The 18,263-nt window shown below is 31.4% G+C and overlaps 2 protein-coding genes and 2 long non-coding RNA genes across 10 annotated transcripts in view; 2 read left to right on the forward strand and 2 right to left on the reverse strand.

Annotated features, from left to right (window-relative positions):
- Positions 1-15,274, reverse strand: LOC100742368 (clavesin-2-like). 6 transcript variants are annotated; one of them, XM_012391968.3, is made up of 6 exons: positions 15,176-15,274; positions 4,520-4,711; positions 3,498-3,702; positions 2,839-2,962; positions 2,527-2,739; positions 1-1,961 (listed from the first exon to the last, which is right to left on the reverse strand). In XM_012391968.3, the coding sequence occupies exons 2-6, from the start codon at positions 4,677-4,679 to the stop codon at positions 1,251-1,253; spliced, it is 1,413 nt and encodes a 470-aa protein (XP_012247391.1). In that variant the 5' UTR covers positions 4,680-4,711; positions 15,176-15,274; the 3' UTR covers positions 1-1,250. The 6 variants fall into 6 exon arrangements, with proteins under 6 accessions (XP_012247391.1, XP_012247376.1, XP_003485320.1 ...); XM_012391953.3 differs by lacking the exon at positions 15,176-15,274 and adding an exon at positions 11,908-12,161; XM_003485272.4 differs by lacking the exon at positions 15,176-15,274 and adding an exon at positions 6,893-7,196.
- Positions 7,597-9,364, forward strand: LOC117152384. The gene is made up of 2 exons (XR_004462761.1): positions 7,597-8,681; positions 9,030-9,364. It is a non-coding gene; the product is annotated as an uncharacterized LOC117152384 (long non-coding RNA).
- LOC100743695 (androgen-induced gene 1 protein) overlaps positions 15,251-18,263 on the forward strand; it is a 13,495-nt gene continuing 10,482 nt past the window's right edge. Inside the window, exon 1 of one of the 2 annotated variants that reach the window (XM_012392023.3) lies at positions 15,251-15,372. The gene's annotated coding sequence lies outside the window, so the exon portion shown is untranslated. Of the gene's footprint in view, positions 15,500-18,263 lie in introns of both variants that reach the window. The other variant, XM_012392030.2, reaches the window with a different exon arrangement.
- LOC105681554 overlaps positions 17,113-18,263 on the reverse strand; it is a 5,389-nt gene continuing 4,238 nt past the window's right edge. The window contains exon 3 of the long non-coding RNA XR_001102691.3: positions 17,113-17,556. This is a non-coding gene — a long non-coding RNA (uncharacterized LOC105681554). The remainder of the gene's footprint in view (positions 17,557-18,263) is intronic.

The following is an 18,263-nucleotide window of genomic DNA, read 5'->3' on the forward strand; positions in this document are numbered from 1 at the left end:
TTGACAGAAAGAGAGAGAGAGAGAAAGGGAGGGAGAGAATGTGTGGATGGACGATATAGAGAAAAAAACCAATTACATGGTAGTAGGATGCTTTTGATAATGATGTGATAAAGTATTAAAGTTTTATGTTTATAATGTGTATTGATGTTAATATATCGTATACATACATATATATTTTATATACTAAAGAAATAAATTTTTATTTCTTCCCCATTATTCTATCACAACTTTTCTTTTACCAATGTGAACCAATGTGAAAAATGAACATTTCTTAATCTATAATTTTGTTGATTTACTTTATGATGAAAATTGTAAATATTTTTCAATTTGTTGTAATATAAAATAAATCCAAAGAAAAATCATCCAAATATTAAAATACTGTTTTATTAAAAAATACAGTTAGAAGAACTAAAAAACTATCTACGACGCAATTTTTATCACACTCATAATCCTAACAATATGTAAGTACAGGATTCGCATTTCTCGAGAATGTCATACGAAATGAGAGATCTTCGATTTCATGATACATTTGATATCAATAAATAATTTAATACATATTTACAATCCTAATACGAATTGCTTGTCGTATAAACTCTTTAAAAAAATGTGACTGATAGTTGTATGAATTTCATACACATGCAAAGATTTTTGTTAACTATGCTCGTGTTTTCGTGGACAGCGATAAATAGCCTATAAAAATTGATAAATATCATAATCTTAAGTTCACAATGTAAGTACTCATTGAAAGTTATAACACTATATGTGAATATGTTTTTCACATACGATAGAAAGAGGAACATAGAGAATGTTCGTGCAATGTTCATTTTATTTTTGTCACGAACAATAGTAGTAGCAGTATGTAAATATGTCTATGAAATAATGAAAATTCGTATGGAAACGAATTCATTCTTTTCATGATAAAAGATATTAAAAATAAAATAAGATAAAAAAGGATAAGAAATTCAATGTTTAAATAACATTGATCTAGTTGAAACAGAATCGTATATATGTATAAAGAACAAAAGCCTCATTAATGTATAAATACTTATTAAAAATGATGTATATCGTATCACAATATATCTTTTAAAAGCTACAGAGAATACAAATTTCACGGAACTTACTACATTCTACCGATCTTAAACCTAGCGACAGTATTTGATTTCATTATATTTAAAATTGAAAGTCAACACTTCTCATGGAAGTACTACTGCGTTAATTTGTTTTAACCTAAGAAGTCGAGAAAATTAACATTACGTTATGAGATTCGTTTCTTCGGAGGCAGTTTCAATTTTACTTGTATCAATTAGGGCATTCTCTGATCTGTTATCTAACGAATTATCCTTACTGTCGTCGCTATCTGGTCTATTTGAGATCTCATATTCATTCGAGCGTCTTTCAGATCGAGATCCTAACAAGTTATCCTGCACATCCTTGTATTGTTCTCTTTTGTCGTCAAAGTAATCAGCGCTACCATTGCTTAACATTCTATCTCTACCTCTACTGCAAGAATCCTCGTTTTCCTTTATCGTTCTACTATCTCTCCTACCTTCTTTTCTTTCTGCATATCCATTAGTACGATTAATTAGATTCAATTCTACATTTGTTCCTCCAGGTTTCTTCGGCGACTGATTCTTCGTAGAATTACCGAAAGGATTGAAGAATCGCCTTCCGTTCTCTTTATTCACACCATTGTTCGATTTTATAGAGTCTGCTTCGTTTCTTTTATGATTCTCCGTGTCTCTAGACTCGAATTTCTTATCGCGAGACTGATCTACGTTCTCAGCTTGCTCCTTCTCTTTTTTTATCGCAGCCAGTTCAGCTTCTTTCATCGCTGAATGAATAACTGGTTCGGCCCATAGTCCTGGGTTAAATGCTGGCCCTGTGCCACCTAATTCCGCTGGCAAAATGTCAGTGGGCAGGTGTTCATGCAGGGTGCTCAAGTTATTTCCATGTAAGTAGATCTGAAAATATTAGATGTACATTGGTAATGTTTATAAATTCCATTGAAAAAATTAATCTTTTTATTGAAAGACAATTGAAATAAGATATATCCGCTCGCTTTGAAATTAAAAAGAATGCTCGTTTAATGAAATCGGATATTCACACTTTATGCAAACATGCAACACTCTAGAGCTTTACGCTATCTTAGATTATCTGTTGGTCAATATTTAGTTACTCGTATCTGAAACCCATATGTATGTATGCAAAACGTTTCAATTTCAGCGTCAAGCGATTATACACATGGCTAGAAATTAAAAGCAATTAAAGGCTTTGTTTGCAATAATAATTTTCCGGGATGTGGAATTTACCGAGTGTATTATCTTAATTGATACAATTACAGCAATTGACGTCAAGTAGTTGCATTTTAATACGTGCGTTGATGTATATTGTTTACATTAATTAATCTTCTTAATCTATTTCTATCTTTAATATAATACGCTACTATGATACGTATTCGAAGCTATTATTTTATCCCTTTCTATCTACTTTCTAATATGTACTTTGTCCTTCAGCAGTTTCTCCTACCTTGTTCCGAGTTTTCTCGTCCAAAAAAGGTTTCACAAGGGCCAATGTGGCCTGAACGTAAAGCGGCGCCGACAGGAAGTGTATAGCTTTGAATCTAGCCGGAAATCGTCCTCGAAGAGCAGCTATTAGGTTTCGCAGTGCCGCTGCGCCCAGGGCACCGCCCTGTCGTAAAGAGAATCCGCTCCAATCTACCACCGCCACGAAACCGGATTGCTAGAAAAAGAAATGGAACGTCTAGAGCTATAGAAGACTAAAAGACTTACTTTGTTTGTTCGAGACTTAAAGTTACACAAACTTATACGTGAATCGTACCTGATTCCTTGGGTCTTGTATGAGAATTTCTAAAACCAAAAAGAGAGCGCGTTGAACTGATAATGCTGGTACTGCAATAGGGTCCCATTGCGAGGCTAAAATAACGAGTACGCATCTCCCTTTTCTGAAAATGAATTTGACTTATGATATTATAACAATATATTTAAATTAATAACAATAATAAATTATTAATAGTTATATTGAAATAATATTTTAAAAATACGCAAAGATGTTGTAGTTACAAAGAACGACGTCATCAATAGATGTGGTAAACTTTGTATTTTTATAATATTTAGGATTAAATATTCCCTTGTATCAAAAATGATCACAATTTATAAAACGATATCCATAATCTTATATTATCTTATATTATAATTTTCTTATATTATGTTATCTTATCTTATATTATAATATATTTACCATTATCTTATATTATAATTTAATCATCAGCCAATCAAATTTTTTTTTTCATCATTATATAACAAAAGTAAACTATCTATAAAATTACTATAAATTATTAACTTATTTTTACAACCATCATTGATTTAATTCTAAATAATATCCGAAAGTACTAACTTCGCTATGTCTACGTAAATGTTAATATAAGTTTCAGAATGTATTAAATAGACCGGAAACGAATTTAAATTTCAAAATGGTACCTATCACGTGCAGGAAGTACACCGGGTATTCCAGCGCGCAGCGCCCGCTGCAAGGCTGGATCTCTTGCGGTTAGATTGCCGAAGATATCCTGTCGATGCGCTACTTGCGCCTGATAAGCGGCTATCAGGGCAGCAGCTTGTTCCGTGCGATATTTCCGGGCTAGCAGGAAACGTGTAATATATTCATCCGTGCAGTGCTTCAAGTCTAGAAGCAAACAGATGGGTCATTGTAATGCTTCGCGTGAAAAAAATAGCCGGCAGGAAGCCGCTCGAACGCGGACATTATGCCGGAAATTCGAGGATCGATGCGTGGAAAACGAATCAGTCTAGGCGAACCTAACGGGACCAATCGAATGAAATGTACTAATGCGAGTACTGTATCTCCGCATTATCAAGAGATATATAATACCGTATGAAAATCACATAGGAAAAATACGATCAATCAGCTTTCGTTCATTTTCTAACTTTGTACCACTGACTGAAAAGAATTACAAATAAACGTACAATGTTTTGTAAGAAATAATATTAGCTATCCCCAGCCTACGGATACATATCTATACAAATTAATATTTTTATGAAGATAATTAAAAGAACGTAAGCCAGCTAGCAAATTGTTTCATAAATTGCATCAATGAGTACTATATTTCGAGTATTTCATATATTTTCTCATTTGAAGATATCTCATAAATGAGTAAAAATCCGCAGTTTAATTACTGATTATTTAACTACACGCTAATTTAATTAAATTAATATTAGTCTGTATAATTGACATTGATGATAAAAATGTTCAAGAGAAAACTAAAGAAAACTTAAAATTAAAGAAAACTTAAAAATTAATCTTCCATAGGACATGAAAAATATGACTTATCGTATTTCTCACCTGTGGTCTTCATACGGATTGCGATATAGTATACTCTAATTTGCTTTTGTATCTCCAATTTGGCAATTTTAATACAACAGAAGTTTCGATAAATAATTCCGGTCGAATAACGGTCGAGCGTTGCGAATAAACTCCTTCTTACCTACATCCGGCATTTCACGCAATATTGCTCGGACGGTTTTAATGGCCAGTTTCTTGTCGCATTTGTCGAATCTGGCCTCCTCCTCATAAATACTCCGTGCAAGTGCAGGGCTCATGTGACCTCTTGTGGTGTCCCACATGTACTCGCAATACTCAGACATCTTGCGGACCCGCCTTTCGCCTTACCACAGATCTGCAACAATCAATCGTAATCGAAACATCCGGTGAAAACGAAAGATCCTTTTGTTTAATATACATATACCATGGCGGACAAAAGAAAATTTATTAAATAAGAAATATAAAAGGATATCATAAGTTTTTTCTATATTGTTTTATTATTATATATGATATATTATTATATATGCCACAGAACAGACGAATGTTGCCAATATGGTAAAAAATTGTTAGTACAAAAGTGGCTAGACTCTATAGCGCATCAATGTTAAACTTTCTTTTATCCACTGCTGTATATATTTAGCTATTATACATGTACTATATTTATCGAATTTATTAAATTTACTGATTATATGCATATATATTTATTTAGCTGTCACTATATGTATACATATATGTCTGAGAAGATTGCGGAATCTTATCGATAAATTAACATTTACAGTTCCGCAACTTGTGAATATAAGAAATACACTTCGAGATATAAAAGCATAAGATACCGGCAAACGCATATATACGCGAGACATTCTGCACCATGGAACACTTGAAGAGACACTCCCTTAAAGTAAATGAAGTACCTTATGGAAATGAAATTTATCTCCATGCGTATTATATTTGCAGGATATTTATACAAAAATGATTGGTCAATGCAAACATTTGATACGTGGTCAATACGTGATCGATACGTGATCAATATATAATTCATACACTCACGTATGTAAAAATATACTCGAACTACGATAATTATGTTTGAAAAAGACAAGCACGTATAAGCGATGGCTAAAAATATATTCAACTGTCTTTTATTTAGGAATATTTTTGTAAAAATATCACTGTCTCAATTGTTTTTTATAATTTTATGTTTTGATTCTATAAAAAATGACAGATGAATCAACGCTTTAAGAAGACATCGAACGAGTCTAACTAGTAGCCGGAATGACTCATTTCTAGGTGAAACACCGTTGAGACGCAATACAGCTTGCAGGATAACCGCGACCGGTTCGTGTAACTGCTTATTGAGACTTTTACTTTGATCCAGCGAACTTCATAAAATCATTCAGCAATAACTAATTATTTCAGACTTACTTTTTGTAACGTGAATATTAATTCGAGCCATGAATCTATATTTTCAAGGTAAAAATTTCTAGGATACGAGATATTTCACTTTAAGAACGAAGAAACGAATTCGTATCAGCGTTATCGTAAAATTATTACTTTAAGTCGTTACTTAAGAATAATTTGCCGAGTCATGTAACTATTTTTTCGGTGAACGATTATTCACTGCATTGGCAATGTTTATGCAAATTTATGTTTTTATAATAAAAGTACAGAAATAAAACTTGAATTCTAGAGTTAGTCAATATTATATGTATGCGAAATACTACGTTCTTTACATCAATTTTATATCATATGTAGAAGATATTTTATATATATATAAACAAATATTATATAAAATCTAAAAATATAAAATAAAAAAATATAATAGTACCATATAATATACATTAAATATATATTTTTGTATATGACATGTATTTTTGCTCTTTTCACTTCTCAATATGTATATAAACATCCGTAGTTCAGCCATTATCCTTAATTTGATGCTTCAAACACAGTGCAAATTGAACATATGTCAACAAACATTTTTATAACTACTACATCTTATAAACTACGTTTATGACGGTCTATCAACGTCAATACTATTGTTTTTCGATATTTCTTTTTCCGACATAAAAACGTACACTTATATTAACCACAGATATGGTTTGTATATACATATAAATCGTTAAAATCTGTTGGAAACGTAATCCTCTTAATCGCAGTGCGTGTAATTACAGAGCACGGTGTAATTAAGTACAGGAACTTATTAAAAATGCTACGGAACGTTAATTTGGGCAAAATCAAAGAAGCTCAAAACCATTTAAAATTCATTAAGATAGCCATCATAGGTTATATCTAAGCCATTGCTTTGAACACGAAGCACTTACGAGATCTACTCGTGTACACCATTTTGTCATATGACATTTTCTCAGAAATTCACTTGATACATCGAATTGTAAAAAATAACCTGAAGATCATTCGAACAAATTAGAATCATGTATACTATAGAGGAAACTGTTCACACTAGGCGACCTGCGACATATGTAAATTGTTGTAAATCGTAACCAGCTTAATGGCATAGGTTATATTTTAATGCCGCACTTACATAAAATATTTGCAACAGTTGTAAAACACTTCACTGAAAATCACACTTCCTTCTTCTTTGTTTCTTTCTTATCACTGTCGGTATTGTTCACTGTCACACGAGGTATCTATGTGATTTCTACAAAATATACAGTTACACTGTGTCATGAATTATTTAAAAAAAATACTACACCTTTAATTTAACCGCTAATGTTAATCGTATTCTGCGTAAATTTGTAAACAAAAGAGACAAAGGACTCGTTCATCAGAGGAGCCTTGTTGCTCGAACGGTCACGAGCGAACGGCGCGCAATGAAGTCGCCTGTTGCGATTCGCTCGAAAGTGTTAGAGCATTGAGAAACAAAGGAGCGAGTGAGACTCTCAAGGAGAGACGCTTGCCTTATTGAAGGAAAAAGGAAAAGAATCGTCGGCGGTGTAACGATGTAACGATGGACTTGAGACGCACGGTTCAGAACCATGACTTGAACTTCTTAGAAACATAAAAATCCGCTATACATTTTCTTATTTTTTCAATGTACCAAAATAACGTTAAAAAATCTATCTTTAGACCATCGATATTTATATAATTTTGCAAAATATGATTTCGATCTTCCTGGAAACTTAGAAACACACTATATATTTTTAATTCTTAGTATCTTCATATTTTCATATATACAGGGTGAAACAAAAAAGAAAAAGAAACTCGTAACATCTAGAATAAACAAATGATGAAAAAGAGTTATATTGCGCATATAGGGTCGGAAATAGAACAGATTCAAAGTCAAATAATTCCTTGTTGCGTTTGAAGCGAATAACTTTCTCGCTTCAGAAGATATTGTACCGTACGGAAACAATGGATTTTATCTGCCTCGATACAAAATACCAGTGAAATGGTTAGAACACGTCCAGGGATCTTTGAAAGAGTACGCAATTCTTTGATACGAAAGTATCAACCGTGTGCAAAAATGGAAGGAAATCATGTACAAAACCTTCTATAAGCAAGAAAAGAAGAAATGATAAGGTAATCCATTGTTTCCATGCGGTACGATAGTTTCTACAGCGAGCAACTTTCTCGCTTCAACGGAAACAAAAATCTGTTTATAACTTTAGAACTCTTAATCTTTCTATCCATGTCTATTACGACCTTTTTCCATCGTTTGGTAAGTACGATCTACCTCAGAAGCTATGAACCCTTTATTTGCTTCACCTTGTATATTAAAACTTACATTTAAGCAAACTATCGTAAAAACTTTGACGTCATTAAACTTTCAAATTCACAACAGTTACAATTACTTTTTAGTATTATTCAAAGATTCAAATAACGTATAAATTAATTCGATCTCTTCTATTAACGATACGCTTAATAAAGAAGTAACAGAAAGCGAGGTACGGAATGAAATGGAACAAAAGATAATTCGAATTAAATGAATTGAAATTTTATTGATGTAACTAATAGAAAAAACATGACAGAGAAGAGGCGGTATATAGTAAAAAGGGCATGGGTAGTTAGAGAGAGACGAAAATAGCGTAGTTACGATCGAACGTGAAAAGGACAAGTATCGAGAGAAAGAGAAAAAGTGTAACCTGTGCTGAAATCAAACGGGAAGGAGAAAGGAGGGTTGCAACGTTAAAGAGAGACGAAGAGAGAACAGCGATAGAAAGGAAAAAGTAACGCGTGGAAAAGAGATGAAACATCGACAAAGAAGGAAAAGGATGACCGCTGAAGGTGGGAGTAGAAAAGATAGAGAGAAAGATGGACGAAGCCGGTTACCAGTGCGGCTGACTCACCGATCGTTCTCGTTGCGCTATCAGGTAAAACCGTTCCCCAAAAAATGCGAGCATCCAGTAGTAAAATATATAGAAAACGCTTACAAGGTGGAAAATTAAAATTCAATTACGTAATTTTGGTGGTTCAACGAAAATTGCACAATACATATGTCATTTTAAGTCTTTGCGCATAGTATGTGATCAGTGAATTCTTAAAGAAGTTTCGTAATACGTATATATACGTATTTTTATTACATTCTGACATTAATGGCAAAATTTTATTTGTATGGCAATTACTTTCAAAATAAGAAGTACATATTACTCGAAGATTAGAGTTGAGGTATTACTGTTAAATGAATTGTAATATGCAACAATTGTCTGTGGATGTTCTAGTGACGAGTCTGTTTAACCATTGCGCATCTGTAACGAGATAATCAGAAAAATTAATTGACCAGACGTCCCGAGCCGATTTTTGTCACGATACGGTCATATAGAACACGGTGAACTAATTTTATCTTTAATAAATCGTCTCGTATATTATTGAGAAAAGATTCGTTCGAAAATTTGTATTTTCAAGGAGCAGTCAAGATTTCGAAAATAACAAATGCATTGCTTCAAGAGAAGGGAAAATAAAATGTACTCAAAGTGTATCATTTTTGTACAGCTGTATAAACCTCATTCAGTGATTTGAGTAAATTTAAATAAAAAAAAAAAAAAAAAAGAAACGAGGGAAAACGGATCCGTAAAAATATCGTTGAAGAATTGCTGGTCACGGTTCACTTTGGTAATATCCTGTCGAGTCACGTAATCATATAAAATATCATGTTATGTTGTTTCCACGAACTTCCATCAGCTCGATTTTCTTTAAATATTTTTACACCGAAAATAAATAACATTATAATAAGGTCATTGCGAAATGTTGATCCTCGACACACAAAGATATACGTTCTCGATAATTTAAAAAAAAAAAAAATAAACAAATTCGTATACTGTCGTTATATTTTTGTAAGAATTCTGATGAGTCACGTTCGAGAGTCGCAAGATTGTTAATGAATTCATAAACATCCACGGCGATTAACAACCGATAATAATTGTTATTGGCACATGCACGATTGACATTTTGTGCAAAAGAGATATACACGATAAAGATTTTCGTAAGTACGCAGCGTCCTCTCAGAACAAGCGACTGGACGATTAAAGTCCTATTGTATATCCGATAAAGGAAAATCTTGTTTTATAGCGCGAAACCATTCAATTCTTCCATCGATCGATTCCCTCAAGGACGAGAACTGCCGGTATCGTACTTTAGATTAAACACTATGACCCGCGATCATTTTGTCGAAGCTATTATACAATATTGATTACACAACTTAATTCGCAATTAAAAGAACGCGAGCTTTCAAGTTCTACAGAAATACAAATATTTGTGTAGAAAATTGCCTGATTAAATGCATAGTGTTTTTCAACTACTCGGTGAAATTTAATATAATAATCTATAAGCTGAGGAACTTATGTATTAATATTTTGATTATTAAGCAAAAATATCAATTCTATATATGGAAGAATAGGAATTCTGTGCAATATGTTGTAGTAATAATGAAAAAGTTTTGTAACAATAAAGATTAATGGTCCTCCAATGCATCACTGCCACGTCCAATTGAGTTCAATAAACTTTGACATCCCCTAAGTACGCGTAGCAGTTTATATCGAACTGCACTACACATGTTGTATAAATCCTCTTTATAGCCATATGACTCTTTATAAGGAGCTTGTTTAGGTTTAATAGAAAGAAAAGATTCTCTTTATAAGATTAATAATAACTTAAGGTTGAATGAATTTGAATGATGTACAAACTCAAATTATTTAAGTGCAAATTACGAATAGATAACCTCAAATATCAATGAACCGCTGTGAAATCTGACTGCTATGTCTCAATGTATATTTTTAATCAACAATCACGGAGTTTTGAAACTACGACACATATAAATTACCAATTTTTTGCGGTGCATGGCGGGCTTGTCTGCACTCGAAGGACGAAAACAGATCTGTTCGTGTAACGCCGCCATACATTACGCAACATAACGGTAGAAGCGTAGCAGAGAAGAAGACAGAAGTTACCGGTTTCTTTTAATGTTGTAAAAGGTAGCCGCAACCCATTTTCTCGAGGTTTTGATATCTTAGTGCAATCAGATTTCAATATTACGGTCCACTTCTGACACAACAAGCATTAAAACGTTAACTCTGGTGAGCGGATATAAAAGAGTACAAGTTAAATTTTGGTCAACTGAATAAGTACGCTAATATTTTCTACATTTCTTCTTTTGTTTATGGTTCTAATAGTACAAGTCAATTTCACTTCTTTCCCGTTTCTTTACCTGAAATTCTAATAGTATATAAAAAATCTAATACCTGATTCTACATTATGTTTTAAATATTATAAGTGCTTTTCTGCAAAGCTAATACATCATTCTGATTTACACCCTTTTACCTGCCCACCAGAGATTGATTCTATTCAGTATTTTCTAATTTTTATTTGACAGTACTATTCTAATATGAAAATAATTTTTAAGTACCAATATTTATTAAATTCTTCTCTATGTTTAGATTATTATTTATCTTCACATTACATTGCATATAAGTCTTATGGCTAGTTCTGAATGAACATAGATGGCACGTCATAGATGCAGGTGTAGATACATCGATGACTTTCTTTTGTATTACGGGTTGAAGGAAATACAAAATAATCAAATTGTAATTTGCACCGTCTATATTTACGTATACCTTAATTATGTGTACCTATATTACTTTCTTTCTTTCGGCAGAGGGACTGATTATCGTGTAGAAAAGACTTACGAGAAACTAAACTATTACGTATCATATAGCAACGTAGTCTTACTAATTGGTGCCTATCGTTCCACGAGAAAGATAGTATGTTACAATAAATCATGGTTCCGTAAACATATCCTACAAGCGATACGAAAGAAATCTATATAAAAAATATTATATATATATATATATGAATAAATTTGTCTTTTTCTTATATGATACGATTTATCTACCCTTTAATCTAATTTTCTTCGTATGATACAAAATAAATTGAATTAAAATTAATGATCTATAAAAAATTTAAACAATAATAATTTAGATATTGTTTCAATAAATGTTAAAGATTTGATGAATCCTGACGGTGACAAAAAACAAGATATAAGAAAATCTATTTCCTGCTCAGCATGGAGCCATAAGTATGTTCATATGTATAGTACATAGTTACCTGTTTATGCTACGTCAACAGTACAGTTTTGTATCGAAAGCTGTAACCACAATTGACACATTGAATTTAACCACTGCATCAGGCGAACGAAAAAATGCCTGCTGTCGTTCACACGCAACTGCACATGCGGACGATTCTTCGAAACTGCGAGACACAAAGAACAATACTTCCGGAAGGTAGCAGGTGAACAGTCTACCTGCGGCGCGAAACTGTCTGTTCGAAACTCTTAGTTAACCAATTCGTTCGTGAGCCCCCTATGGACTCTACCGTTACTAACAGCTGCTAACAGGAACGTTCTGTATTCTAGGTAAAAATTCTTCTAAAAATGTAACTAAAAACTGTATCTTATTTAATAATACTTTATGAAATCTGATTTAGTAGATTTTCGTAATAAATTAAATCACTAATAATATAAATTAAATCTCTAATAATCTAAATTAAATTATTTCAGTGATTGTATTTTTCTTATTGATTGTTGCGACTAAACTTTATTTGGAACCATTGTATGAAATGTAATTTATTAAATTTTCATTAGAAATTCAAAAAAACTAGATTATGTTTGCGATGATATAAATAATATTATCTGAGTGTATACTTTTTAGTGACGGTTATAATTTTGTTAGAATAACAAGAAATATTGTTTACTTTATAATACAAATGGTTTTAACACATCAACAAAAATCTTGTAGTTTTGTACAATTGAGTGGTCATTCTTTTTAGTTGGTTTGATTGCCGTATGAGGTCACTATTGAGAATTTAATGATATATGACGTATTGCTACTGGTATAGATCCTGTACCTAGTCAGTGATACTGCTTAGTTATATTGTTTAATCAGGGAGCTAATATTTATCAAAATACAGACGCACACAATGTATCACCTTATTGATTTTTACATACTTATGAAAATTAGTGTTAATATGACCATTAGTAAATATTATATTAGTGTTTATAATGAATATAAATTATTTTTTACATATGATTATGTTGAGACGGTATTACTAGATAGATGAGTAAAATTCAATGCTACTTTTTATGCTGAAATTAAATAACATTTATTCCCTAACAGAACTTACTATAAAATCTAATTAACACTACAATTATAAATTACTTCTATTACTGCGACTAACTACTACACTACAATAGTCACGAGGATGTCTATCTCACTACGCCTGATATTAAACTCTTCCTGTGTTCCGATTTGGGGGTGTATTTATGCCGTGAGCAGAAATACACTTGCTGACAAAAGTTAAAAGAGATTATTATATACCTTCTTAGATATATTAGATGAAATGAAAAATATTGTAAAAAAGTAACAGTACACACATGAAGTCTTTTTTCGACTATATTCGTGTAAGATGTAAATTAATATTAAATCGGGTAAACAAAATAGAACTTTGTGACAAAAGATGAGAAACATTGATTGAATCATATAGCCACTTTCAACAAAAACTAAATAAAAAATAAAATATTGGGGAACATGCGATACATATCAAGATGAAAAATATACAGTAATTTTCAAGCGATCATTATGTTCGTAACCTTTGTCGATAAGTGTATATCTGTGACTTTACACGCGGTGACATTATCTTTTATCTTTTTGAGTCATAAGATTTTAAAGAAAATAAAAACCTAAGTTGCACGGAAAGGAATGCGATAGGTGGGATATATACAGCTCCAAAATTAGTATAAAACATCATAAAAAATAATATGTTTTTTTTTATTATAAAATAATTTATTCGCTCATAATAAATTTTAAGGAACGAAACAACATATACTATTATGGAAGACAAAAATTCACTGCACCATACAATTCGCTAACCTCAATCACAACAGTGTCAACAACCTACTAATGCGTTTCGACTATATATTTACACATTTACCGTTGGTTCATAGCCTTGCCAACTGAACGAAGAACTTAACTTAACTTAACTTAAGAAATAAAATATTAAATTATATGACTATAAGTAACTTTAATTTTTCGAGATGGGATAAAATGTATCCCATCATGCAAAAAGGGTGAGGCGATCTTTAACCCACCTATCTGCAAGGAGTTAACTATGCGGAAAATTGTGAACTTTTTGAAAATTTGCGAATGTACGCTTTTGCCATTTGCATAGATTATAGATAAATATATAGATATATAGATAGAAAATAAATGATGAAACAAAATCAAACGTATTTCATATCTGCAAATACAAATAACACTTTAAAATAATTAAACAAGAATTTGAACTTTGACCGTCATACACATTTGATCCTTTTTTTTGTTTGCATTTATAATTTACAATATTAATCATGTTTACATTAAGAGCTTTCTGGTTTAGTAAGATTATACTAATAAACTTCTGATAACTAATCATTTAAATTGACCATCCAGACATAGTAAACAGTAAATATACGATAATAAAATCGAAACGAGACGAAACGTCATAACGTTCATTATCGTTTACGATTCAAACGCTAAATGTCATCAATCAATATTTTTATATATAGTGGGTCAAATTAATACTCAGTCACTTTTTAAAACAGACTAACTTTTTTAAAATTTAACGAATCGAAATCTGTTGATGCAGAGGCAAGCGATAAGCGTCGTAACATGTACGAATCTTTCAGAATCTTTCAGAAAAAAATCATCTAGACGATGAATATAACTGTTAATATAATGTTAAAAATCCTGGGATATTGATCATAATATTGATCTGAACGCCCCTTTAGATTTATTACAGTTACAGGTTGAAAGTCGTAAACAACTATGATTTTCAGTATTTTCAACCGTTTGTAGTTCATAGTAACGTGGATCTGGTTTCGATAAAATTTTCCGATAAAAGCATAGTTTAAATTTTCATTACAGGCTCAAATAAAAACATTGTAAAAAGCGATTTCCACTATTTTCTTTGCGATTCGGCTAATTGTCATTTTTTCAACATTTTGTTTACACATCATCTAGTGAACCAATTCGTTTAAGTTCTTAAATAAATTTACATCGTTTTATACGATAAAAAAATTTATCCTGTTTTAAAGCGCAGCAAACATTAATATAAGTCATGTGTTGACGACAGATTCGTTAAATAGAATATAAACTACTTAATTAGTCAAATGAATTTGTACATACAAAGTCTATTCGCCCTTTTTCGCGATACTAGCGCCACGGTATCACACGTTTTTTTATCAGTTTTCGCGAATATTACCTGCAAGTTACTAAGAATTCCTATAATTGAGATAAAGACAATGTGTTATTAAAGCTATCTTGAAATCAGATATATCTACCTAGTGTTTGAGCACAACGGCGACGAATTAGCTGACTTCTTTGTTTTATCTATTGCTCCCCATTCAGTTAAGACTCAACGAATGGTGGAGCACAGTTAACTGTCAGTCCGTGACTGACTTTCCGTTGAAATCGATGTGCGTGCTTCGTGAATTCACAAGACTGGCCTGTGATTCAGTTGGTTGTACCGTATCTCATTGTACGTATCTCGATCAATCTACATATCGACAAACCTACTTCTCCTAAATTTTCAATTTCATCATTCGGCATAATTTCATAAATTAAATAGAATTAGATCTTCCAACGTTCTTCAGTCATCCGTCAAGGTAGGTTTAAAAATAATTAAAAGTAAGATAAGTCGTTGCTCTAGTTCTCAACTGTCCTATCTCCATTAGTTCGTAAACCGAAGAAACTGAGTTTAAAATCTATAAGGAATTTGATATTATTGCGTGGAAGTAGGACTTAAAAGAACTAAATATTTGTTGCTTTCTAGGTAGAATTTTCGTCATGTTATCATGTATTTGTATCTTTATATCAATTAGACGTATGTGGATTGATTAATTATATGTTTCTAAGAAATGAAGTTAAGAGGAACAGTTGAGAACTAGGGCCACAAAGTGTCAATTGTTTAAATAGGAATGCAGAAATGAAGGGGAATACTATTCTAACGTAAGAAATGAATTAGAGGAAATAGAAGACGAATGATATGATTTATAATATGATTGAAATACAAATGAAACGAGAAACCTTTTTAAGTAAAAGTCGTTGATTTTAGATTGTTATTGAGTGAATTAAGGGTGATTAGAAATATATAATATATTTGAAATGAGAATGAACTGAGAAATTATTTAAAATAAAAATTATCGATTTTAAGAAATATTAAATGAAGGGTTAAGCGGAATGCAATAAAATAAGCGCGAAAGAACTTGTTTAATATAACAGTTGTTAAATTAATATCGTTGAGAATATTATACTGAAGCTGGACACCGCGCTGCTGCGGCTAATAATATTGGAAATAATTACTTTCTCAGATGATCGAGGAGTGTATTTTTTAAAAGATAGAGAATTTTTTGCGTGCAATTTTACTTCACTTATATTTTAATGGGATAAGCGAAATCGGATCCTCTGAAAAACAGATCGAAGCAGTTTATTTAACGGGATAACTGCATTCTCATTCTAAAAAACGTAACTCACATTCACAATAGACTTAATCAGTTTCAGGAATGATCGAAAAATTGATCGGTTACATTAGAAACTAAACTCACTTCTTTTTTTTAAATGAGTTTACAATACTCTAGACTGTGAATTTCGTAAGTGCAATTCTTCTTTTTAATAAAATAAACTTTTCTGTAAATCTATGGTGCTATATGCACGTAGAACCATACAAATACGGAATGTAATTTGCGGGCAAGTAATTAAATTTCTGAAATTTTCCATTTCGTCGATATAGGAATAGAAAAACTCGTCGTTCTTTGAAAACCATTGTATAATTATCAGCTAACACTAGCAACAAAAAAAGTGGTAGTGCAACTTCTGGAACAATTTGCACAATTTAACATACACTTGGTATTAGGAGTGTTTATTCTCTAGAATGACCTCGAATTATTCTTTTTTCAAATCATCATATTTAACAATTTGTACAGAAAATGAAGTACGAAATAATTTAAATATTTCGCGACGAAAGAAGAGTAGTGTTCCAGCGTAAATGTTTCACTGAAATTGATCCTCGCACGAAAACATTCTCTGCAAACCTGTTTTTCTGGTCATTCCAGAATATCTCATTTTTCACCTCGTTCATTTTTCGAATCAAATAATCGCGTTATTTATTACTACGATGTTTGTTATTTTCACATTAATTCTGTAACGTTTCATTTTCCTATGAAAGAAATTATTTAAAGATGCAATACCTTATCTTCCATACACAAAATTATTTCGCTAATTATTCATTATTTATATATTTTGTTTTTCATCACTATGATAGCTAAATTTACCATACTTTATTTGAAGATTTCACTTATATTATGTCTTATAATTATACTTGTACCAGATCCTTAATGATGAATATGTTATGAATTTGTAAAATATAATAAACGTAAGGAAAGCAGCTATATGAATTTCGTAAGGAATATTATACAAACCGGAAGCCTCTCGCAGACGAAAGACAAGAGGTAATAAATACAATAAATACAATACATTATTTGTATGTATAAGAGAAATATCTTTTTGGTAGTATATAGTGCATTCACGTTCATCTTGATGACTCTTCATTTTGTCAATTTAATTACTGTTATTATGAAGGATCGGAAACTGACAATTTTCTGGACTATAATACCAGAGGAGTCGATATTTTGAACCAAGTTGAACTCGGATTTCAATCATTTATCTGGAAGTTGATAAGAAATAAGTGCCATCTCGCCGAACAAGCTTATATAATATTTTATTATATACCTATTTAATAATATTTCGTAAAAGTTAAAAAATGAACATTCGAAAAAAATATTTAATAGTTATTATATCTATTTGTTATATTATATATATTTATTAATATATTTATTGATATAGGAATGGTTATTATATGTAAATGTGTTCTTGCTTCCATTACTATGATATTTGACATACTTATTGTTTGCAATTTTTTTTCTAAGATGCATTTAAGATGCAAAAGTGCACAAAATGCGTATGTGCAATATACAATACTAAACTATTTATAATAATATGGAGCACTGGATATAGTTCACAATGGATGTCTTAAATCAATCTTTGTAAGAAATGCATACTGGAAATAAAACTTAGCAGTAAACAAGAGTATGGTACTAGAGTATGCATAATTACCATGTAATTGAAACGTATCCCGCATCGTCATCTGTGGTGCAATACATAATATCTATACTGCTCAAGTCTCTTTAGCTGCGGAATTTTACAAGAGCAGTTATATGATCGTTATCAATATCGAATTCTTATGTAATAAACATTTTTCTTTTATAACGATATATCCAGTCGTATACTAAGAAATATATAATTAAGCTTCGCATTGACGTTTAAATATTAATTCCCTGTAAAAAAACAATATCGTGACCTATTCGTCGATTA

The sequence above is a fragment of the Bombus impatiens genome, unplaced genomic scaffold (genome assembly GCF_000188095.3).
Source record: "Bombus impatiens unplaced genomic scaffold, BIMP_2.2 scf_0049, whole genome shotgun sequence".
In the NCBI taxonomy this organism is placed as follows: domain Eukaryota; kingdom Metazoa; phylum Arthropoda; class Insecta; order Hymenoptera; family Apidae; genus Bombus; species Bombus impatiens.